Source organism: Branchiostoma belcheri, unplaced genomic scaffold, assembly GCF_001625305.1.
Source record: "Branchiostoma belcheri isolate BF01 breed outbred unplaced genomic scaffold, Haploidv18h27 scaffold68, whole genome shotgun sequence".
In the NCBI taxonomy this organism is placed as follows: Eukaryota; Metazoa; Chordata; class Leptocardii; order Amphioxiformes; family Branchiostomatidae; genus Branchiostoma; species Branchiostoma belcheri.
The window spans coordinates 1,015,633-1,041,915 of NW_017804331.1; the positions used below are offsets into that span (position 1 = coordinate 1,015,633).

General features: G+C 41.3%; 1 protein-coding gene across 3 annotated transcripts in view; it reads left to right on the plus strand.

The window, feature by feature from the left end:
- LOC109484065 (saccharopine dehydrogenase-like oxidoreductase) overlaps positions 1-26,283 on the plus strand; it is a 102,081-nt gene that overhangs the window by 25,823 nt on the left and 49,975 nt on the right. For all 3 annotated transcript variants that reach the window (XM_019787274.1, XM_019787276.1, XM_019787275.1), the window contains one exon: positions 23,084-23,140. In XM_019787274.1, coding sequence (XP_019642833.1) covers positions 23,084-23,140 — 57 coding nt within the window. The remainder of the gene's footprint in view (positions 1-23,083; positions 23,141-26,283) is intronic.

Consider the following 26,283-nt stretch of genomic DNA (forward strand, 5'->3'; position numbering starts at 1 on the left):
TGAGCCATGAAGTCAACACAAAAGGCTGGGTTAAAATTCAAACATTGAATTTTGAACTTTTAATCAAACCACTGCAATGATAGTTGGGGAAAACTGTAACAACTAGGAAGAAAAGGTCTTTCCTCAACTGTTGGGGGCAAAACATGAGCATTTTTCAGTTGCTTCAGGACCAGAATCAAATTTTTTTTTTTTGCAAATCAGGAAAAAACGAAGAGGCGAATCCGAGAACCAACAAATTAAATTGGTGTGGCCTGATAATGTAAAAGTAGTAGTGACTGGTTTATTGTTAAAGGCATCCAATGCCCATTTCAGGGCAGCAAAGCTGGAAATATTCTAGGTAATAAGGCAATCTTTGTGAAATTGACACATACTGCTTCACATTAGCACATTTGAGTCAGTATTTTAGACTTTGGACTTTTAAAACTGCTGAAACAAGCCCCAAGATGAGTCCTTTATTTTCTGGGTGGTACCCTAAAAATCAGCCAAGGGCCCTTCCAGTAACTATTTTCGGTCAGAATTTGGGGAATTTTTGTTCCATGAGGGTCACTGCATATTTGAGTAGTGTGGTTTCAACTGTATGTAGATAAGTGACTATAGAGTATTGACTATGAAAAATAAGGTTTCCAAGGCCTACAAACTGCACTGGATGCCTTAAATGCTAACTAATAGGTTCATTGGCTCAGTGTGGGCTCTACTCATATCCCAGCCTAGCAGCACATATACTGATATAGGGGGGCCCGCAAGCCCTTTTCCGTAGAGCGTAATCGGCCGTTTTACTTCTACGTAGATCGTAGACGGACCGCTCTTCACATTTTGCGTAGAGCGTATTCGCCGTTTTAATTCTACGTATTATATACTAATGCGTTGTAGCCACTTGGAATTTATCGTAAAGCGTAATCGAGAGGTTTCCAAATTCAGCGTAGAGCGTTGTCGGGACAACATAGCCGGCCTGGTTGAATTACCCCAGTTTTTTTAGAACTGGGCTAATCAGAAAACAGCCGAAGACCACCAAACCCCCAGTTCTATAAGCCTGCCACGGAGGCTAATCAGAAAACAGCCGAAGACCACCAAACCCCCAGTTCTATAAGCCTGCTACGGAGGCTAAACAGAAAACAGTCGAAGACCACCAAACCCCCAGTTCTATAAGCCTGCTACGGAGGCTAAACAGAAAACAGTCGAAGACCACCAAACCCCCAGTTCTATAAGCCTGCTACGGAGGCTAGGTGTAAATTATGTAAGGGGAGAAGACAAACATGGATGACTGTGGAGTCACCTCTTGCTCTGCAGAACACGTCCCCCACTGTCTCCCAAATCCTCCCGCTGAAGGAACTGTCCAACCTGCTTTGGTGCTGCATTTATAACCTGGTCGGCACGCTCAGGCCTCGAAATTAACTTAAAGCAACTGTTTTATTTGCAAATTGACATAAGGCCACACCAATTTAATTTCTTGGTTAACAGATTTTTCTAGAAAAATAATGGAGCGGGCGGGCGAAAAAAANAAAAAAAAAACAGGCCTAGGCATCCTATTATGACCCAAAATGGTACGATAGGAGCCATGAAGTCAACACACCAGGCTGGTTCAAAATTTAAAGAGGGTCTGCATGCCCTTTTTCGTTAACCGTTATGGGCTATTTTAATTTACCGTTAATCGTTGCCGGCCCGCTCTAATTCAACGTTAAGCGTTATCAGTATATTCCTCGTGAAGCGTTTTTGGTCGTTTTAATTCAACGTAAAACGTTATTTGTCATCCTAAATTCAGCGTTAAGCGTTAATGAATAATTCTTCGTTACGCCTAATTTTGCCTTTCAAAAGTGCAGGAAAATGCGTCATTGAAGGTTCAAAAATACAAAATTTCCCGGGGGAGAATGCCCCCGGACCCCCTACATTGCTCGCGCCTTTGGCGCTCGACTCGCGCTTCTGCGCTCGGTCCCTTTGGCTCTAGCCAGAACCAGTCTTCCCTTCAATTTCCGGAAGTTTGCGGAGAGTTACAGAATTTTTTTAACGAATCCGTCAACCTTGACAGGCAAATTAAAAATCTTGAGTAAAATATGAAAACATCAGAAGGACCGACAAACACTCTCAACACCATGATTTGCCTCTCAAAATGCGGGAAATTGCGTTTTTGAAGGTTTAAAAATCCTAAATTTCCATCGGTAAAACTGGGCAGACTGAAAAAATGCAAGCTGGCCGACGTCGACTCGGACACCGGGTATTTGTGCACGCACTCGGGGACCAGGGCAGGTGGGAAACACAGGGAACACATACCTTTAATGCATGCTTCATAACATGTAAGGTATACGTAATTTTGTCAGTGATTACCTTTTCTCACAAAGCGAGATACCAAATCCAGTGCAGCTCGAAAAAAAAGCCTGTCAATTTACCGTTAAGCGTTGCCGACCGTCCTGAATTTACCGTTAAGCGTTATCGGCCCTGCTGAATTTACCGTTAACCGTTGCCAGGACCCCCCCATGCAGACCCTCTTTAAACAATGAATTTTGAACTTTTAATGATACCACTGCATTGAAAGATGGAATAACTGTAACAACAAGGATGAAAAGGACTGTTTTCAACAGTTCTGGGCAAAATATGAGCATTTTGCAGTTGATTCTGAATTTTTATTTTTATTTGCAAATCAGAAAAAAATGAAGCGGGCGAATCCGTTAACCATGAAATTAATTTTGTGCAGCCTCAGGCCTCAAAATTAACTTAAAGCAACTGTTTTATTTGCAAATTGACATAAAACTAAAACAACATTGCAACCTAATAATACAAAGTATTGTACAAAAGGCTGAATTACGTAGTTTTAGGGAACACACAAAATATCATTAATATTTACAAACATAGCCAAACTAAATAACAAGAATATATACAATTGGTAGCGTGTAATTACATGGTAGACGAAGAACTGTTTAAGAGTTTAGACAGGTATGGGTATGGAATAGCACTGTTCCTGTACCTTTCAGATTTTATAGATGATAGGCTAAGCTGGAACCCCCCTTTTCTTCCGATTGTCCCAGCACAATAATAAATTTCAATTGTCCCAAAGTGAGGATGAACTGTTCCAGCTTGTTTTTCGGGAAGTATTGTATGACTTCAACTTGAAGTCAACTTTATTTTGCTTACGTTCTGACTCCCAGTTGCACTATAATGCATTGCAGAGTAGACAGGATTTTTTTTGGTAGGAAGGGGAGACTTTCCAGAGCCAAAAGCCAGGAAGTATATTTGATGAAGAAGAGAAAGGCTGAAATTCTGATGTTGATTATAGGCACATGTTGATAGGCACGTGTGATGTTACTTTTAAATGTAATGTAATGTATTTTAAATGTAGTGTATTTGTACTATTGTGTATTGGTACTACTGTTAAGTACTTTAACTCCAGGAAGATTAGCTACATACTTGATTTTGTACCAATGTCTTGTGTGTCGCTAATGGAGTTTAATAAAGCACATAAAGCACATTTCTATTGTCCCAAAAATGTCCCAAAGTGTAATAGTGGTCAGTGGCCATCGGGCCACCGTTAGTTTGGAGCCCGGGCGTGCTGAATTGGGCGGATCAGCTCTATCTGCACCGGTAACACCTAGTGTAAACCTTCAGCTGAACAACAATCCATCAGTTTGTAACAGAAGGAGTGTTGGTTTCGGTGGCTGGGTGTTGTGACATTTCGCATGTGGTCTCTACTCTCTATCCATGCAGACCTGTCCTGTTAGGTCCTCAAATTAAAACTTGAACTGCAGCAGATTTTAAACCTTCAACTGAACAACAATCAATCTTAATCTTAATCTTAATAATACTGGCACAAAACCCTCGCGGGTATAGCCGTCCAGGGGTAGGTCTTGGTGCACGGCTAAGTACGGCCGGTGGTGGAAGTGCACATATCAAATATAAAAGTGAAAAAAGGTTCTGTACAAGGTGCCAAAATAAAGAAAAAGAAAAAGTGATGGCCGTCTTAGCATGATGTCTATCTACTCATGTATGGGGTGGCCCATATATCGGGCCAACCCCTGTTTGAAATTCGAGAGTGATGTGCATGTAGCTGTGTCAGTAGGTAGTTGATTCCAGTCAGATATAATGCGTGGTATGTAACAATCAGTATGTAAAAAGTTGTTTTGGTTTTGGTGGCCTGGTGTTGTGACATTTCCCATACGGTCACTACCAGGGATCTAGCTAGCTTGACATTTTTTTCCGTCAGCCCTAGATTCATAATCAGACCTGGGGGAGAGTGCTCGCAATCTATGGGACAAATGTTGGATTTTCGAGCCTTAAAAAAACGCAATTTCCCACATTTTGAGAGTCAAATCATGTGGTTGAGAATGGTGGCCGGCTTTGGATGTTTTTATATTTTCTCTACTCTCCATGCAGACCTGTCCTGTTAGGTCCTCAAATAAAAGCTTAAACTGCAGCAGATTTTAAACCTTCAACTGAACGACGATCAATCGGTATGTAAGAAAAGTCGTGTTGGTTTTGGTGGCCTGGTGTTGTGACATTTCCCATACGGTCACTACCAGGGATCTACCCAGCTTGACATTTTTTTCCGTCAGGCCACACCAATTTAATTTCTTGGTTAACGGATTTTTCTACAAAAATAATGGAGCGGGCAGGCGAAAAAAAAAATAAAAATAAAAACAGGCCTAGGCATCCTATTATGGCCCTAAATGGTACGATAGGAGCCATGAAGTCAACACACCAGGCTGGTTCAAAATTTAAACAATGAATTTTGAACTTTTAATGATACCATTGCATTGAAAGATGGAATAACTGCAACAACTAGGATGAAAAGGACTGTTTTCAACTGTTTGGGGCATAATATGAGCATTTTGCAGTTGATTCTGAATTTTTATTTTTATTTGCAAATCAGAAAAAAATGAAGCGGGCGAATCCGTTAACCAAGGAATTAAATTGGTGTGGCCTCAGCCTAGATTCATAATCAGACCTGGGGGAGAGTGCTCGCAATCTATGGGACAAATGTTGGATTTTCGAGCCTTAAAAAAATGCAATTTCCCACATTTTGAGAGTCAAATCATGTGGTTGAGAATGGTGGCCGGCTTTGGATGTTTTCATATTTTCTCTACTCTCTATCCAGACCTGTCCTGTTAGGTCCTCAAATAAAAACTTTAACTGCAGCAGATTTTAAACCTTCAACTGAACAACAATCAATCAGAATGTAAGAAAAGTTGTGTTGGATTTGGTGGCCTGGTGTTGTGACATTTCCCATACGGTCTCTACCAGGGATCTAGCCAGCTTGACATTTTTTTCCGTCAGCAGGGTTGGACAATTTTTCAAAAATCCACTTGCCCTATGGTCATTTCTACTTGCCCAATGAAAAATATAAATGACACATTTCATACATTTTTACCGCAAAGAAATTTTTTCAGAAAAAAAAGCACTTTATATTGTTCTATGCTTGACTAATATTTTCCAAAGTAAGGAGGTTTATTGAGACTTGCAAATGGTTCCCTGACAAAAAGTCATATTATGGGAATACATTATGGAAAAATGATGGGAGATTTTGCTCCAAACACTGCCACATCCCAAAAATTTACTTGATTGGGCAAGTACAGGGGGATATTTACTGTCTTGCCCGAACAGTGCTTTTACTTGGCAAGTGGGCAAGTGGGCAAGTGGGCAATGGGACTTGTCCAACCCTGGTCAGCCCAGGTTCATGATCGGACCTGGGGGGAGAGTGCTCGCAATCTAGGTGGTCGGTGGGCAAATGTTGGATTTTCAAGCCTTAAAAAAAACGCATTTTCCCACTTTTTGAGAGTCAAATCATGTGGTTGAGACTGGTGGATGGATGTTTTTATATTTTTACCCAAGATTTTTTGTCAATTTTGTCTGCCAAGGTTGACGGATTGGTTTAGAAATGTTTCTGCCACACGCCGCAAAGTTCCTGCAATTGATGGGAAAACGGGTGCTGGCTATGGAAACCTGGTCTCTACTCTCTAATAAAAAACATAAACAGTGTGGCAGTTTCTTGGTTAGTGGAGTAGAATTATTACCCTGTTGTAAATACATGTAAAAGTGATTTAATCAGCATTGTTGGATTAGGCATGGCAGGAATCAAAGGGGGGCCCGCAAGCCCTTTTCGTAGAGCGTAATCGGCCGTTTTAATTCTACGTAGGGCGTAGACGGACCGCTCTAATATTTTTGCGTAGAGCGTATTCGGCGTTTTAATTCTACGTAGTGCATTGTAGCCACTTGGAATTTATCGTAAAGCGTAATTGAGAGGTTTCCGAATTCAGCGTAGAGTGTTGTCGGGACCCCCCCTTGCAGGCCCTCATCAAATTAAAGACATGTAACACATTGTACCCGTGACAATCGTTGTGCAATAAACTTTGACTTGACTTGACTTGTAACAAAGGAGTCAGTGTACGTATCAGTGGGCTGGGTGTTGTGACGTTTCCCATTTGGTCTCTACTCTCTATTATTAATTCCGGTTGGTCCTCAAATAAAAAACATAAACTGCAGCAGTTTCTTGGTTGAGGTAGAATTATTACCCTGTAATGTTCAATATAAGGTGATTCAATCAGTATTGTTGGACTGAGGCATGGGAAGAATCAAAGTTACAGCTTAAAGACAATTAGTACTACTTCCAATCAACAGGGCAGGGGACTTTAGAAACTGAAGGCAACCATGCAGGCAGTACATGTATTCATACATTCAAGAACATTGCATTGTGTTGTAGAAAGAACAATGGCTTGCTTTGCATTTATTACCTTCGCCAAGAATTGACGAAGGTTATGTTTTCCGTGTGTCTGTGTGTCTGTGTGTCTGTCAACAGCATAACTCGTTTCTAATTAGAATAAGAAGAAGAATTTATGGAGGAATCAAAGTAACAGCTTAAAGACATTTAGTACCACTTCGAATTGAGAGGGCAACGGACCTTTGGAAACAGAAGTCAAGTGGAACGTGGGGGCTGTGCTCATTACTGATATATTACTTGTTATGGACCATGTCCAAGTGCGCAGACTTGTGTCCTAGCCAAGACAACATGTACAGGAACAGCAGGGCTCAAAACTAAAGGTGTCCTGATGGCCACTGACCACTGACCACTGAAGTTTAGGCTGGGACAACTTAAAAAGTCTCTTTGGGACTTTTTTCGGACAACAGAAAAATAATCCACATCAGAATGTCAGCCCTTCTTTGAGCTTCTTTACAGTAGTTGATCAGGCACGTGTCCTGACTTTTGGCTCTGGAAAAGCCCCGGAAATTTCTTCAAAATTTCTCCCCAAACTCTGCCATAATATACTAGTACTGTAGTAGTGTGCCTGGAAGTCATATATTAAGTAAAATATAAAGTCAACTTCAAGTCGACTTCAAGTTGTTGTTGTACAGGTTGGGACAATTCTGGGACAACATTCCCGTAGCCAGGGGGGGGAGGGATCGGGGGATTTTTTTTCTGAAGTCCTCTCCAAAACGCACGAAATGCCATTTTAGAAGGTTCATTTTTGAAAATTTTCCGGACCCCCCTAGGAACTTTGGTCCCCTAAAGCAGTGGGAAGAACCCCCCCCCATTCAAAATCCTGGCTACGGGGATGGACAATAGGGAAAAAAGTTAATTTCCAGGCCTGAGCAGTCTGCTAATTAGTCAAACACAGTGTGAGAGTCCTTTGTTTTGGGTTCAGTAACATCTATGCTGGTTACAAAAAAAGTTTTGCAAAAAAAAAGTTCTGTTCATTATGAAATCTACGTGGTCATGAGGGTTGAGCAAATAGCACAGAATATGGTTTGGCGAATAATCTAGTCTTCAAGTTCATTTCTTTACAATTTCGTCTTTTTTCGTTTGATTTTGGCATTCTACGACATTGGTATATTTTTTATTAATTTTTTTTGTAACTTGTGGTATATTTTTGCTCATTTTGCAACTGTTTTGTACGATTCACAGTATGGTTGAAAACTTTTTTTTTTGTGGAAACGGCCGAAAATTCATGCGCGTGCGGATGTCATCCATATAATCAAATCAACATGGCCTAACGTTACAGTAATGTAAGGTTATACCTAACACGAAATGAGGGCTGTAAGGTTAGAGAATCCACGCTGTTCTGGTGTTATGCTGAGAAGTTGAAGCTGCTTTGCCGTAAAGTTTTACGTTTTCCGACTGAGCTCAGTACCGGCAACAGTGAGATTAGAGGTACAGATGGCAGATGGATAGATGTGTGGTTGTGTATACATGTACAGTACATCTGTACCTGTATCTGTATAGCCGGTATAACCGCCCTTCAGCATAACACACCAGCTCCTGTATCTGTTTAGCTGGTATAACCGCCCTTCGGCGTAACACACCAGCTTCTCTATCTGTATAGCCGGTATAACCGCCCTTCAGTGTAACACACCAGCTTCTGTATCTGTATAGCCGGTATAACCGCCCTTCGGCATAACACACCAGCTTCACAGGCACGCGGCGCGGTGGCAGCTAGCTACAATGTATATCACAGCAAACGACTTGTTACACTCAATCTTTGCACATTTAATTGCAGGAATTGTTTAAAGCTTTCTAGTGATAATGCCTCAACTGTGCTTGGTGGCAACGAGTTCCACTCTACGATACATGTAGTTCTTAGAAAATATGAGTTTTTGAACACCTCAATTCTTGGTTGATAACTCTGATATTTGAAGGCATGAATGTACGTTTCCTGTTACATTGTTTCTTGGTACATGTAACGTTATATCTAACACGATATGTGGGCTGTAAGGTTAGAGAATCCATGCTGTTCTGGTGTTAGGCTGAGAAGTTGAAGCTGGTTTGCCGTAAAGTTTTACGTCCATTTCGTTCAGTTTGAATCACACAGAATTCACAGCTGGAGAGCATCATTTGGGATAGAATTATTGCACTCCATACGTGCATTCGTGTACCTCGTAATATTGCTTCTACCATCGTTGAAGAGGTTCATCAGTCACGTAGAATTAACAGTTAGTAGAAATTCTTCGATCAGTGACTGTATTTTGTACGTACCTCCAAATTTTCGGTGTCGACTGTACACCTTGATCACGGAATGACAATCCACACAAGTCTCGACCTAGTCTCGTGTTCTCGCGAGACTAGGTCATTCCGTGATCAAGGTGTACAGTCGACACCGAAAATTTGGAGGTACGTGATTTACCTTAAAAAATACAGTCACTGATCGAAGAATTTCAACTAACTGCTGCTACCATGCTGGTGCCTTGATGATGAAGTTTTAGACCACCCTGTAGTTTACATCAGTGGAAGGTTAAACATTTGGGTAATAAGATACGAGATCTATAGGTTAAACCTGCCTTTCTGACAACTCCAGAAACGTACTCTGACCATTTCCAAAATCACATCCAGTTGCTTGAGTACCTTTTTTTTGACGCACCCTGTAATTTGTTTATTTGGATTTTCCACAAAGTGAAAGGGAGGGCAAAACATATATTTATAGTGGGGTCGTGTGGCATAACGGCAGAGCATTCGGCTCAGAACCAAGAGGTCCTGAGTTCGAATCCTGCCATGTCTCCAGCCTTTTGCCCTTGGGAAACATACTTTACACGACTCTTCTCACTTAGCTCAGATGTTAATGAGTATGCCTTAAAAGAAAAACAAACAAAACAGGTGCATAAACACCTTTGCAGGTTGCCCTCCCACAAATATGCAGGTTGTTTCTTTCCTGTACACTGCATTTAGCTGTCTTTGCGGAACATTTTTGTGAAGACATTTTCTTTGTCAGCAGTTTGCCAGCAAATTATCACATCGCCCCCCCCCCCTCCCCTCCCTCAGGAACAATGCTTTCCGTGATGGCCATTCACGAATGTAATTTAGCGCCGTATTTCCACTTCCATTAAGGCCACAATCATGGCTTACAGCCTGATTTATGCACACCCACTGCTACATGAGGTCAATTACCCCGCAGTGTTGTGTTCTGTCTGTTCAACTTTCCAATTATCAAACGGAGCAGAAGGCAACAGTAGCAGGTCAGGGCTCGAAATTCACATATTTCCAGCCCTAGGGGGCGGAACCCAACAGTAGCAGGCTGTTATACAGGCGGGCAGCTGAATGAGTGAAGGGAGCTTTTCTTATGAATGAATGAAGACCTTTATTGTACATTTTGCCCCACTGGGCTAAAGACAGGTCACATATTGACAGTACATCAATGTTGATAATAAAACGGCTATAGTACTTTCAACTTCCTCTCATTTTCTGGTAATCTTATAAATGTAGTTGGCTGTATGAGTAGTCAGAGCTGGTTTGTTAAAGACTACAAGGAATTTAAATTTCTCTATACTATTCAAATACTTAAATTGGGAGTATTTGCTTGACACAAAATCGAAAAGAATGTTTCTTTCGCTGTCATACATGGGACAATCCACAATAAAATGTACCTCGTCTTCTACTTTAGGCCATGTTGATTTAATTATATAGATGACATTCGCACGCGCATGAATTTTTGGCCGTTTCAAAAAAAAAAAGTTTTCAACCATACTGTAAATCGTACAAAACAGTTGCAAAATGAGCAAAAGCATACCGTAAGTTACAAAAAAACCATACCAATGTCGTAGAATGCCAAAATCAAACGAAAAAAGACGAAATTGCAAAGAAATGAAGTTGAAGACTAGATTATTCGCCAAACCATATTCTGTCCCATTTGTTCAACCCTCATGACCACGTAGATTTCATAATGAAAACTAACTTTTTTTTTTTTTGTCTAAAACTTTTTTTTTATTCGCACGCGCGCATCAATTTTGGGGTTCCCGGAGGATGTCATCCATATAATCAAATCAACATGGCCTTACCTAAACTACAATATTGGCAGATTCTTTGCTCTAATGAACAGGACAAGTGAGAGCAATTGTTGACTCAGCCGTGAAACACAAGAGTTGTCTGCAGCGCAGATTCAAACTTCATGTTTTGGTGGCGCTGTGTTATTATTATTTAAGGCCACACCAATTTAATTTCTTGGTTAACAGATTCGCCCGCTTCGTTTTTTTTCTGATTTGAAAATAAAAATAAAAATTCAGAATCAACTGCAAAATGCTTATATTTTGCCCTGAACAGTTGAAAACAGTCCTTTTCTTCCTAGTTGTTACAGTTATTCCATCTTCCAATGGAGTGGTATCATTAAAAGTTCAAAAACTCCAATACTGTAATTCACTTTTATGTTCACGGTAGCAAAAGTTCGCGGTCAGAGAAAAATGGACATATCCACGGAGCTATATATTCACAGTGGCGACAGGTGCAGGAAAAGAAAGTCCAGGAATTATTTGTTAACTGTAATGATAAGTTCACCTTACAGAAGTGACAGTGAAAACAGTGAACATATACATGTATATAACAGTACCGTGAAAAAATAGGAATTACAGTAGCCATTAAGCATGTAAGGTTTCCATGCATGAATATGAATGTTTTAATCCACACACAGCCTATTAAACAGTTCATAAAAATAGAAGGACAATAAATTGTGATGTAACAGTCAAAATTACAACCAATATAAACAATACGACTGAGACATAAAATGTATAAATCCACGTAATAGCAATTCATAAAGACCATTTAATTGACAAAGAATTGGATTTGGGAACAAAATGCTCAGTGACTCGTATAAATCTAAAAGAAATGAATTCAAAGTGCAAAATAGAGTTGACTTCAAGTTGAAGTCATACAATACTTCCCCCCCCCAAAAAAACAGGTTGGGACAGTTCATCCTCACTTCGGGACAATTGAAATTTATTTTGGGACAGTGCTGGGACAATAGGAAGAAAAGTTGATTTCGAGGCCTGAATTCTCTCCGTTCTTTGTGGCGGAAACTACAAACAGAATTCAGTATCACGTCGTCGCCAAACCGGATTACAGTACATCATTCAGACCACTATCACCTATCCCATGTAGTCAGTTCATTTTGGGTCTCAATCAGAGTCTTTGCATTTGAAAGGAGATAACCAAGGCAGGATCAAAGACAACTTCGGACAGTTTGGCTCCTCAGGCCACACCAATTTAATTTGTTGGTTCTCGGATTTTTTCAGAAAAAATATAGAAGCGACAGGGACGAAAAAGAAAAACAAGAAGCCATAGGCGACAATTCTCCGTGAAGTATTATATATTGCAACAAAAAGAAGTAGCCATTGGCGACAATTCTCTGTGAAGTGTGATAAATCGAACAAAGAAAAATTGTTTAAACGCGCGTCGGCTCAGTCATCTTAAGACGCAACAACCAATCAGAGATGCGAGATGCCTACACGTGACGCGGGAAGGGCGCGCCGCGCGCGATGCCCGAAATATTTTTGCGTCAATATTCAGCGCCGTGATTCAAGAGATTAATACCCGGAAACAATTTTTTTCTTGTTTTGAACGCATTAACATGCATTTACGCTAATCTAGTATGATTCAGGGTTACTTTTTTTTTAACCTGCCATGTCCAGATTATCTAAAGATGTGTGTATTGTGTGTACAATCTATAGAAAGAGAAATGTACATCAGGTCCGATCATCCGATTTTCACGTTTCGGTTTTTTGGACTCGGTTCATGAACGTATTTTGGTTTGGCTCCTGGAATGTGCGAAAAAAATGACTCCCGGGACTGTCTACAGGGAACACTCGCACATTCGCGGTGTATCAGGACAGCGCGACTGGTCGTCATTAGCGCAGTAACAGTTGCATAAACGGACGAAACCATTTCAAAGAAATGGGGATGTTTCGAAAATAAGCATTTACTCCAATATCAAAACAGCTACGGTAAAAATAAAAAGACGTGCATCATCCCGGACATAATGCAACACCACATGCGAAATTACACAGAAATGCGACGTACGGAAGAATGCGTTTTGGCTGCGAACATCTTCCAAAAAACTTGGCATCTCTTAACCATGGGCAAAAACATCTGGAACCACTTATAAAAACCACCCCGTATCTGCATGAACTTTTTTGAACCCCACTGCTATTCCAAACAACGCGTTTTTCTGGACCATTCCAATTCGCCTCGTAATTGTAGGGGTGCGTCTGCGATATTACATTGACCGCGAAAGCAGCAACGGCAAAAATACACATTCGTGCATCAACACGGGCATGCCCGCAGACGGCGTATAAAATTGCGTGCCGATTACACAAAGAGAACCCAGTGTTTTGACTGCGAACATGAAAAATCAGCCGATTACAACACTCCGTCCGGAGGTCCTGACCTCCTTCACGGAGTAATAAAAACAGGTCTACTTGAGCTTAAGCTGGAAACTGTGTAGCTTTGTTCACGTATTAGTAGTGCACGTTGTCTACACATAGGGTACAAATTGCCTTCCATGAAGAGAACCACCAGAAGGCTTTGTCCCTACTTCTGTATATTCTTTAGGTTTGCTGTACTGATGGTAATCTCAGGTCAGGCATCTTGCCAGACCACTTGAGTTGAGTTGATATCACAGAAACACCAGAGCTGAAAGATTTGGGTCAGTGATCACCTATCAGTTCTTCAGAGGTTGAACCCACCCCAGACTGTGTCACAGAAAAAAGTAGTTCAGGGTATATAATATCGTTCAGCAGGGCTGGAAATACTGGGTGTGCACCCAAATTTGGAGCTGTGCACCTCATTTTTTTTCAGTGCATGTACCAGTGCACACAAATATTTTCGTAGGTTTACATATACGTATGTATTGATGTCAAATGTATAATAGCATACAGCATCATTCTTAACATCCGAAAAATAATTTATTGTACTGTACTGTACTGTACTGTAGTACTTTTCTTTATAAATGAAACAAAATTAGTTTTTGCTGACATTCTACTTAATTTATCTTATATGGTGCACCCAGGAAATTTTTTGTGCACCCATTTTTTTTTTTTTTACTTTCGGGTCACCCATTCCCAAAATAAAATTTCGAGCCCTGGGTTCACGTTGGGGAACAGAGACTCTATTCAGCTAGGTTTCCAGTCTGTAGAACACACCCTAACACACCCCAGGTCAAGTTGAACAGGTCATGTGTGGGAATGATCTATCAGACAGATCCACATGATGAATGTCATGCAGGGTGTGACATGTCAGGAGAGCTTTACAGTCTAGCCTCCGTAGCAGGCTTATAGAACTGGGGGTTTGCTGGTCTTCGGCTGTTTTCTGATTAGCCTCCGTAGCAGGCTTATAGAACTGGGGGTTTGGTGGTCTTCGGCTGTTTTCTGATTAGCCTCCGTAGCAGGCTTATAGAACTGGGGGTTTGGTAGTCTTCGGCTGTTTTCTGACTAGCCCAGTTCTTAAGCTTAAGGGGGTAATTCAACCAGGCCAGCTATGTTGTCTATATGCAATCAGAAAATAGCACATAAATATATATAAAAGCTCCCAAAGACCCTGAAGACCCCCAAACCCCCAGTTTTTGGCATGCTGTGGAGGCTATTTACAGTCCACTCTTCTATAATTGTGTGTGATGATTCCCTGTTGCTGCCATGACAAGTTGTTTGCCACCTGTTGCTGAAATCTGGTATTGCTGATAATTCTTTAACCCTTAAGCTGCCAGTGCTGATTAAATGCCCCCTTCTGTTTCCAATACAGCCAGTGCAATAGCTCAATCGGGTAGAGTGCTCGTTTTGTAACCAGGAGGTCGCGAGTTCAAACCCCGGCTGGGTCATAACTTAAAAAATGGTACATACTGCTTTCTCTGCTTGGCACTCTACGTCTGTGTTAGTTTGAGACATAGAAAACATTCGAATCTTGTCTGATTTTGTTTTACTAATAGAATATTCTTATTCATACTGAAGAGTAAAAATTACTCTCCAAGCAGAGGTTGATGGGGAAGACTGTGTACCTTTCTATATAATGTCCTGTTTTTCCTTGGTTGGTGGAGATAGCATATAAATGGGGCATATGTAGAAAGGTAACAATCTTCCCCACCAACCTCTGCTTGGAGAGTAACAACAGGTGTCACAATATGTTGTTTGGAACTCAGTGTCCACAAACTGTTATACATAACTCAGAATCATGTATATTCAAAGTTACTCCCTCAAAATGTCCGGAAGTTATCTCCGTTATTTATCCAGTAAGGCCACACCAATTTAATTTCTTCGTTAACGGATTTTTCTAAGAAAATAATGGAGTGGGCGGGCGAAAAAATGAAAAAAATAAAAATAGGCCTAGGCATCCTATTATGGCCCAAAATGGTACGATAGGAGCCATGAAATCAACACACCAGGCTGGTTCAAAATTTAAACATTGAATTTTAAACTTTTAAATGATACCACTGCATTGATACATGGAGTAACAGTTACAGTAACAACTAGGATAAAAAGGACTGTTTTCAACTGTTCAGGGCAAAATATGAGCATTTTGCAGTTGATTCTGAATTTTTATTTTTATTTTTAAATCAGAAAAAAATGAAGCGTGCGAATCCGTTAACCATGAAATTAAATTGGTGTGGCTTGAGTTTGAATTGTCTTGATATACTCAAAGTTAGATACTGTATCCAGGCATCCGACAGTCTGTGCTTAAAAAAGCAAACAAACCAGAGACATCTTCATTGTGCGATGAGCGTTGAAGGCATCCGGAATGGATGGTCGCAGCTTTAGTTGTTTGTGTGCACCGATCCGACGTAAGCACACAGAGATACCAATCTGCTCATTAAGGGGGCCCTCAAGCCCTTTTCCATAGAGCGTAATCGGCCGTTTTAATTCTACGTAGAGCGTATAGACGGACCGCTCTTCGCATTTTGCGTAGAGCGTATTCGCTGTTTTAATTCTACGTAATGCGTTGTAGCCACTAGGAATGTATCCTAAAGCATAATCAAGGGTTTCCGAATTCAGCGTAGAGCGTTGTCGGGACCCCCCCTTGCAGGCCCTCATTAAGTCAACACCATAACTACTCCAGACACTCCCCGGCTTTAGGAGATTACAGCTTCGGTGAATGTCTTTAAACCTTAAGGCTCTCGCTGTGTTCATGTTTTAACAGGCATCAGACCATGCCCATAGCCAGGGGGCGACCCCCCCCCACGAGGCTCAAAGGTCCACTTTTTATCTAAAGGTCCGAGACTTTTCTTTAAAAGATGGACTGATTCGTATCACCAGCGGGGCTGGAATCGTAGAAAAAAACTGCCCACTTTGTCATTGAAGAAAAAGTTATCTCTGATTTTTTTTCTTTGAAATCCTCTCAAAAGTGCAGGAAATGCTATTTCAAAAGGTTCATTTTTCAAAATTTCCCGGGGGAGCATGCCCCCCCAGACCCCCCTAGGTACCTTCCACGCTCGCTGGTCCCTAAAGCAGTGAGAAGAACCCCCCCATTCAAAATCTTGGCTACAGGCATGCAGACCAAGAAAGAAATGGTTTTAACATCGTATTGGTGTCAGGATTTCGCATGTGGATATCAGAATGAAATACTGTACGTCCTTAGGACGCCGTAAAAGCGTTTTATAGCTCACCTCTAGACCTCCAGACCCTGCGGAGGAGATTTACAACGGAGTGAAACCAGGTGTTCCCTTCATTACGGTTCAGTTACTCCAGGTTAGGACAACACCCGGTTAAGTCTGTCTGCTGTCACAAAGTGGGAACATTGGTCGGTCGTGCGATAGTCTCCACCAGACTCTTTTGCAGGCTGAATAAATTGGCGTGATAGTCTCCACCAGACTCTTTTGCAGGCTGAATAAATTGGCGTGATAGTCTCCACCAGACTCTTTTGCAGGCTGAATAAATTGGCGTGATAGTCTCCACCAGACTCTTTTGCAGGCTGGATAAGTAGCAGAAATCGGCCTAAAAAGAATGTACATGTAGCTGGCCAGGGGAGTTGGGCGGCCATAGAGGGTTCAGTTTGCCTGCAATGAGCTATGGCCGACCAACTCCCCTGGCCAGCTACATTCTTCTAAGGCCGATTTTTACTAGTTATTTAGCCTGCAAAAGAGTCTGGTGGAGACTATAGTCGTGTGAAATGACAATTTCAAGTATAGTGTAGATGTGGACAAGGAGGTTCTCCCCTGTAACCTGACTTTGATGTCACGGTGGTAAAGTACACATGTAACTGTGCAAGGAGATTTAATCAAGGTAAACCTCCTTGCTGCATTGTATTTAGTTGTAACACTGATTCTGGTGATCCTTGCCTTTTTCATGGTTAAGCTCTACAATGTATGGGCCCATGTAGATGTGGTACAGTAACTGTGTGCAAAGAGGTTTAATCAAGGTAAACCTCCTTGCTGCATGTATTTACATGTAGATCCCTACAACGCTTTGTATGTACTTGTAACACTGATCCTTGGTGATCCTTGCCTTTTTCATGGTTAAGTTCTACAAACAGATGTCCCGGCCAAGTACTGACATTCAGTGCAGCTAGCCAAGGAATTCAAACTATGCCCGACTCGAGAGTTGCCAAACCTGGGATTACGTCTCTGATGTAGAGTTATTGCCATTCTTTGATAAACAACGGCTGTAATTTAGGCCACACCAATTTAATTTGTTGGTTCTCATATTCGCCTCTTCATTTTTTTCTAATTTGCAAAAAAAAAAAAGATTCTGGTTCTGAATCAACTCAAAAATGCTCACTCATATTTTGCCCCCAACAGTTGAGGAAATTCCTTTTCTTCCTAGTTGTTACAGTTTTTTCCATCTATCAATGCAGTGGTTTGATTAAAAGTTCAAAATTTATACTTTAAATTTTAACCCAGCCTTTTTTGTTGACTTCATGGCTCATATTGTAGCAATTGTAATTTAGACTTAAACTATTCAGCAGTGTCCTTACCAAATAGTTACTGATTACAACAAAACAGTATATAATTATAAATCATGAAAGTTACTGTTGTTATTGTACTTGTCTACATGTGTGGACATTGAGTTTATGACACTGTCAGCAAATACAGAGTGTTGTGACAGTCGCGTTACCATGTATCCCATATCAGTATGGTGGAACAATAAATTGAACAGTCCTTCCTTATAATTTAGATCCAGAAAAGGTGCAAGATTCTCAACTATATTATCCAGTTTTCGCACCTACATGGGGGCCCGCAAGCCCTTTTCCGTAGAGCGTAATCGGCCGTTTTAATTCTACGTAGAGCGTAGACGGACCGCTCTAATATTTTTGTGTAGAGCGTATTAGGCGTTTTAATTCTACGTAATGCGTTGTAGCCACGTGGAATTTATCGTAAAGCGTAATCGAGAGGTTTCCAAATTCATGTATTGTATTGTTTGTATTGTTTGACTTTTTAAAGGCAGGTGTCACGTGGTGCAGTGGCAGCTGGCTACATCACACCGAATGACTTCTTACACCTAGTTATAACCCTCAGACATCTACATATAACTCTATATATACACACTGTAAAGAGTTTGCAGACTCATGAAAAAAGCTCGCACTTGGGCCACACCAATTTAATTTCTTGGTTAACGGATTCGCCCGCTTCATTTTTTTCTGATTTGAAAATAAAAATAAAAATTCAGAATCAACTGCAAAATGCTCATATTTTGCCCTGAACAGTTGAAAACAGTCCTTCCTAGTTGTTACAGGTATTCCATCTTTCAATGCAGTGGTATCATTAAAAGTTCAAAATTCATTCAAAATTCATCCAGTCTGGTGTGTTGACTTCGTGGCTCCTACCGTACCATTTTGGGCCTGTTTTTATTTTATTTTTTTTCGCCCGCCCGCTCCATTATTTTTCTACAAAAATCCGTTAACCAAGAAATGAAATTGGTGTGGCCTTGACTAGCACCTTTCTGATATTATCACGACACTTCCTGTAGTAAATCGTGCTGTTTGAGTCCCCTGGAGGGGGGAGGCATGTCCCTAATTAGTCTGAGGCGATTGATGGCAGTCACAGTGACAAGGTCAAGGTGAGTTTAGTTCCTTCAGGAGCGGAGTTTAAGAAATTTGCTGGAGAGAGTGAAGGTGACATTACAGTATGTAAGGGTGGCAGTCTGACCTTCACTTGACCTCTGAATTGTTTCCTAAGGCACACCAATTTAATTTCTTGGTTAACGGATTTGCCCGCTTCGTTTTTTTCTGATTTGCAAATAAAAATAAAAATTTAGAATCAACTGCAAAATGCTCATATTTTGCCCTGAACAGTTGAAAACAGTCCATTTTCATCCTAGTTATTCCATCTTTCAATGCAATGGTATCATTAAAAGTTCAAAATTCATTGTTTGAATGTATAGATTCCTAGCACTTTGCATTAGAGAGGGTCTGCATGGGGGGGTCCTGGTAACGGTTAACGGTAAATTCAGCAGGACCGATAACGCTTAACGGTAAATTCAGGACGGTCGGCAACGCTTAACGGTAAATTGACAGGCTTTTTTGCGAGCTGCACTGGATTTGGTATCTCGCTTTGTGAGATAAGGTGATCACTGAGAAAATTTCGTATACCTTACATGTAATCTGTGAAGCACGCATTAAAGGTATGTGTTCCCTGTGTTTCCCACCTGCCCTGGTCCCCGAGTGCGCCCACAAATAAAGGGGAGTTCGAGTCGACGTCGGCCAGGGCTCTACCCAGCTTGACTTTTTTTCCGTTCGCCCAGTTTTACCAATGGATTTTGGGCGCACGCAAGCTGAGGGGGTCTGGGGGATGCTCCCCCGGGAAATGTAGGATTTCTAAGCCTTCAAACCTTTAAAAACGCAATTTCCCGCGTTTTGAGAGGCAAATCATGGTGTTGAGAGTGTTTGTCGGTCCTTCTGATGTTTTCATATTTTCACTCAAGATTTTTGTTAATTTTGTCTGTCGAGGTTGACGGATTCGTTAAAAAAATTCTGTAACTCTCCGCAAACTTCCGGTAATCGACGGAAAACTGGTGCTGGCTAGAGCCTGTACATGTGGGTTATCTAATACCAGTTAACACTGCCTTGATAACCTGTGTCTTGACCTGTTGTCAATGTCAAGAAAGAGCCGAAGGGGACCGAGTGCAGAAGCGCGAGTCGAGCGCCAAAGGCGCGAGCAATGAAGGGGGGTCCGGGGGCATTCTCCCCCAGGAAATTTTGTATTTTTGAACCTTCAATGACGCATTTTCCTGCACTTTGAAAGGCAAAATTAGGCGTAACGAAGAATTATTCATTAACGCTTAATGCTGAATTTAGGATGACAAATAACGTTTTACGTTGAATTAAAACGACCGATAACGCTTCACGATGAATATACCGATAACGCTTAACGTTGAATTAGAGTGGGCCGGCAACGATTAACGGTGAATTAAAATAGCCCATAACGGTTAACGAAAAAGGGCATGCAGGCCCTCATTAGAATATAGCGTACCAGTATGAAATACTCATGTTTTACATACTGGACATCCTCTTGTGTATTTAGCCCATCTGGGCAAGAACATGCAATAAAGATTCATATCATATCATATATTAGTTGCTCATGTTCTCCACCCAAAGACAGTCTTGACAATGTAGCATTTCGTCATGTAGCAGTTCTCACGAATGCCTCTGAAAACATACATGTAACCTTCTTGGTGAGAGTAATGATAAATAAATGAAGGCTATATACATGTAGTAAGAATACAGTTCGGATTTATTTATGACGATTTACCACATTTGTGGAAGGATTGACATAACAGGTGACTATCACCTTTTCAAGATGTCAGCCCCGAGACAAGACTGTAAGATTTGAACCACTCACACCGGGAAGGTCCCCTGCTCTTTTCGATAAGTGCGGTGGGTTCTTTAACGTGCGTGGGGTGTGGCTCTCCCAAACACGGGATCTCCATTTAACATCCTATCCAAGGGACGTCCCTAGCCAAAGCTAGGTACTCATTTTCACCTGAGTGGAGTGAGGAAAGTCGTGTAAAGTACCTTTCCCAAGGGTACAACGTCGGGGCGCATGTTCGGACTTGTTTGGGTACAACCCGGAATAGAACCCGGGTCTCCCCGTTTCATAGTCCAGTGATGTACCACTACACCACACGATGCCAAGAAGTTCAATGAACTTCTCCCCACCCACAATACCCACTATCACGCGTCTGCTGCTTTATTTGTAGATTAAAAGTAATCAAGTGGACCCTCCTGTCGTAAAGCTATCAGAAGTTATTGTAGCCAGGAAATGAGAATTTGCATTATGAATATCGTTTTATGAAACTCCATAAAGTCATAACGTATGTAGGCACACCGGGCCACATGACGACAGTGAATTATATTTTCTCAAAATCTTGAAACAAATCATCAATCAGTCAGTTAAAAACAACTGTGAATTCTGTATCAGTAAAGCCAGTATAACCGCCTTTCGATGTAACACACCAGCTTCTGTATCTGTTTAGCCGGTATAACCGCCTTTCGACGTAACACACCAGCTTCTGTATCTGTATAGCCGGTATAACCGCCTTTCGGCGTAACACACCAGCTTCTGTACCTGTTTAGCCGGTATAACCGCCTTTCGACGTAACACACCAGCTTCGCAGGCACGCGGCGTGGCGGCAGCTGGCTACATTACACCGATAGACTTGTTACACCTTACCTTTGAACATTGTTTAAAGCTATCTAATGATAATGCCCCTACTGTACTTGGTGACGGCGAGTTCTACTCTGCGATAGTTCTAGGAAAGAATGAGTTTTTTCCTTGGTTGATAACTCTGATACTTGAAGGCATGACTATTTCCTGTTCTTTTCTGAGCTGGTATTAAGTATTAGGTACTTAGTAGTTGGTACTCCCAACAGTTTATTAGTCAGATTGTAGTTGAATAGTCTGGATATTTTTTATCGTTAACTGTCATGGTAAGAACATGCCCGTAGCCAGGGGGGATTCGGGGGGTTCGCCCCCACAAGGCTCAAAGGTCCACTTTTTGGTCCACTTTTTATGTAAAGGTCCAAGATTTTTCTTTAAAAGATGGACTGGAATCGTAGAAAAACTGCTCCCTTTGTCATTGAACAAAAATTTACCTCTGATTTTTTCTTTGACATCCTCTCAAAAACACACGAAATGCCATCTTAGAAGGTTCATTTCCCCCGGACCCCCCTAGGAACCTCGCGCCTACGGCGCTCGAGGTCCCCTCCAGCAGTTGGAAGAACCCCCCCATTCAAAATCCTGGCTATGGGCATGTAAGAACTTGCAGTAGTGAAAGCCTTAGGTTCAGACCACATCCAGATGTGATGTATACGGTGGTAGTAAAGGTTGTTGTCGTTAAGGCATAACTCTGATGTTTATAGCGGTGCTGATGGGAGTGTTGAAACATTGATAGCCGGGGCATGGGAAATGTCACTCTCCTGCGTAAACCACTGTTCCCCTGCTAACTTAGCAGCCAAGTTCAACACTAGAGGTCATCATGTACGAGCAAAAGTTACATGGGGGAAGAGAGCACGTCGGCAGAATGTACTGTGCTCGCGCGAAATCCTGATTTTTCACGGTTTTCGTTCGGTTTTTGGTGATCGCTGCATTAGAATTTTGCTTGTTGCAGACAACATCTTTTTTGACAGAACATTTGGAAACTGCAGACGTAGTGTTAACCTTATATACGCGAATACAACCTTATTATGAGACATTCTGCCAAAGTGCTATGCACAATTAGAATACTTGGGTTTTGCGCTAATGCAGTTCGTCCCCCCTACTAACTAAGCAGCCAAGTTCAACACTAGAGGTCAACATGAGCGGACAAAAGTTGCATGGGGGAAGAGAGCACGTCGGCAGAACGTACCGTGCTTTTGCAAAACCCAGATTTTGCACGGTTTTCGTTTGGTTTTTGGTCATCGTTGCATCAAAATGTTGCCTGCTGCAGACAACATCTTTTTTGACAGAACATTTGGAAACTATAGACATAGTGTTAACGTTAACCTTATATACGCAAATACGACCTTATATGAGATGTTCTGCCAAAGTGCTATGCACAATTAGAATACTTGGGTTTTGTGCTAATGCAGTTCGTCCCCCCCTACTAACTAAGCAGCCAAGTTCAACACTAGAGGTCCACATGTGCGGGCAAAAGTTACATGGGGGAAGAGAGCACATCGGCAGAATGTACTGTTCTTGTCCGAAACCCTGATTGAAATCCGTGGACCAACAAATTAAATTGGTCTGGTCTTATCTGATTTTGAGTGAGGTAGCGCAACATTAGTTTTGGAAGCTATGGATTGCATCAACTTTTGTCTGTTTTCTTTATATGTTGGACATGACATCATAAAGTGGAATTCGTCTTCAATACCCTCCTTGCATGTCGGACACAGTCTTAGATAGGCTGGTGTATTATAATGTCAATGATTGTTTTCTTCTGTCCCTTACAGTATCCCCGCCTGTTCTCACTCGGATACTTCAGCCACGAGGGACCCACTCAGAAACAGGTCAGTTTAGCCTGAAAATAATTTCATGAAAGTTCATCTGTATATATGAAATAAAGACTGAGCTTTAACTTCCAACACTAGATATAGAGTTGGGACTTACCCCAAATTTTCGGTTGACTCCATCAACCTTGTTCACGGAATGGACCCGTCTACTCTTGGAAAGTGACATCAGAGACACGTGACCGTAGTAGCGGGTGATACGTGCAAGAGGAGTTAAGGAGGCAGTCTACATAAGAGCTCACAGACCTACCCTGAACAGAGACGGGGGCGACACAAGTTATCTGGCACGTATGACCCGCTACTACGGTCACGTGTCTCTGACGTCACTTTCCAAGAGTAGACGGGTCCATTCCGTGAACAAGGTTGATGGAGTCAACCGAAAATTTGGGGTAAGTCCCAATTCTGTATCTAGTGTTGGAAGTTAAAGCTCAGTCTTTATTTCATAATGATTTGTACCAACACAGATGAACTTTCATGCAAAGTTCATCTGTGTTGGTAGTGAATGAATGAATGAAGACCTTTATTGTACGCAAATACCCACTGGGTTCAGTACAGGTCACAGGAAAGACGTCACAGTTTGCGAATATAATATTATACAATGTACAAGCTAGCGCTAATTCTATGTACTATGGACATATAGTCTAATAATTACGATAATTTGGCTTCTTCTCGCTTCTTAGTAATGATGTAGATATAAGTACAGATGTGTTTTATAATCGAAGGTTTGTCTAAAGCCATTAGAAATATGAACTTATCTGTGTTGCTAAGATGTATGAAATGGTAGTAATCATAGTAAAACATTGACTTTTATTCCAACACAAAGGTTGCACTTGCAGAGATCAAAATTTTCAATGACCACTGTTGCCGTCATTAAGATAATTAATGACCAATCACTTCTGCGATACATATACAGTAGTTCTAGGAAAGAAATTTTTGAGAACCCCAATCCTTGGTTGATAACTCTGGTACTAGAAGGCATGGCTATTTCTAGTATCCTCCTGGTGTAGATTTTCACAAACTTTTCCCAGTCCATCTTCCTTATCTGTGCCTCACCAGATGCCCATCTGTAGATTAGGCCACAGCAAGTAATTTTTATGGATGACATCAGCGCGCGCATTAATTTTTGCCTGATTTTGGGAAAAAAAACAAGAAATTTTGTTGCCTTCTGACAGTGGTCACCATGCCTAAAATAGACAAAGATGTCTGTTGCCATGCCGGACCGTGGACAGCAGATAACTATAAAGAGAGGAGACAAGACAAGGCTCTGATTTAATGTTTTGTTTCTTACTTTGATGCAGTGATATGTGATGATGGCTGTGTATATGTGATGTTCCCATTGAATCAAAACCATTTGTACAATGATTGAGTCAAAATTTCAAAATGTAAGAACCTTGTTTTTTTCAGCCCACCTTGTTTTTTTTTCGCCCGCTCGCATTAGATTTGGAATCTGTGGAGGATGTCATCCATAAAATTTACTTGCTGTGGCCTTACCGGTATTGGCAATATGCTGAACTGAGGACTTCATGCTTAGGCCACAGCAATGTAATTTGTTGGTTCTTGTTTTTTTTTTTTTCATTCCAACATTTCATGACTAGAATTTAGAAAGCAGTGTGACAGCACACTCAAGTTATATCAACATATTTTATGCCGCCACCAATGCAGAGGCGATTACAGGACAAGCAATAATCATTTTCACTCGAGTTAAGTGAGGAAAGTCGTGTAAAGTGCCTTTCCAAAGGGCACAACATCCTTGGCATGTCAGGACTTGAACCCGGGACTTCATGGTTCCGAGTCGAGCACGATGCCACTACGCCACATGACCCCACCTTGTTTTTGTTTTTGAGGAAGTATGAAGCGACAGGGTGAATAAAAAGCCCTAAGGAGTCATTAAGTCAACATATCAGGCTGGTTTATGATTCAAACAATGAACTAGAGTTCCACGATCTCATACCTTCGCCAATGGTGTTAGCCTTAATGACAAAGAAATTATAGATTAATCCCCCCTGATTATGCAAATAGGATCCTATATTGCATCAATTATATCTGTTGATCATATTCTACACCAGAAGACAGTCTTATCTTATCAAAGAATGCCATTATAGCATTTCCTCATAAATTATGCAAATGAGGTCCTTATTTGAATTAGTTATGTTTAATTATGTTCACCTTCACATGACTTTCAAACATCCCAAGTATGAAATTCCAGGCAGTTACCACTATGTAATTATAACATTTTCTCATCAATTATGCAAATTAAGTCCTCATCTGCATAATTGATATCTGCCTGTATTTCTGCCATTCTTAATTGCATATGTCACAAGCTTGAATAGTCCTATCATGGAATGCAGCTGATTTCTAGAATTTCCTCATTAATTATGCAAATTACATTGATATTTGCATAATTGTAATATTATTATGTCAAGCATCACCTCAGCTACCTACATGCCAAATATCACGACGATTTATCAATCGGTTCTTGAGTTATCCGCCTTTAAACATTTTTCAATTAACGCCCCTGCAGTTCCAGAGCAAGCAGCTAGGAGGCTCAAACTCGTGTCACTTTATTCCCAGCACAAGAGCTATCTACCGTCTAAATTTCATGACCCTAGCATGTCTGGATCACAAGATATCAAAACCGGAAGTTCAGCTGCAGTACCATAACAAGCCGCTAGGGGGCCCAAAATCTAATCAGTTCCACGTCTCATGAAGACCTATCCACCTACCAAATATCAAGACAATCCATCTTAGCCTTCTTGAGTTATCGTGCTCACACACACACACACACACAGACACACGAACGCCTACGAAAACATAACCTTCTTGGCGAAGGTGATGAACACGGTAACTTTTGCTCAAACCACTGCATTGATGGATGGAATAACTGTAACAACTCTTATAGGAAGACAATGACTTTTTCAACTGTTGGGGCCAAAATATGACCACTTCAGAACCCAATTTTTTTTGCAAAAATGAAGCAGGCAAATCCGTGAAACAGTTGATTACATTTGGTGTGGCCTTATCTTCTATTCTCTGGTAATGGTACAGGGGAACACGTAAGCAGATCTGTATCAGTATAGCCGGTGTAACCGCCCTTCGCAGGCACGCGGCGCGGCGGCACCTGGCTACATCACACCGAACGACGT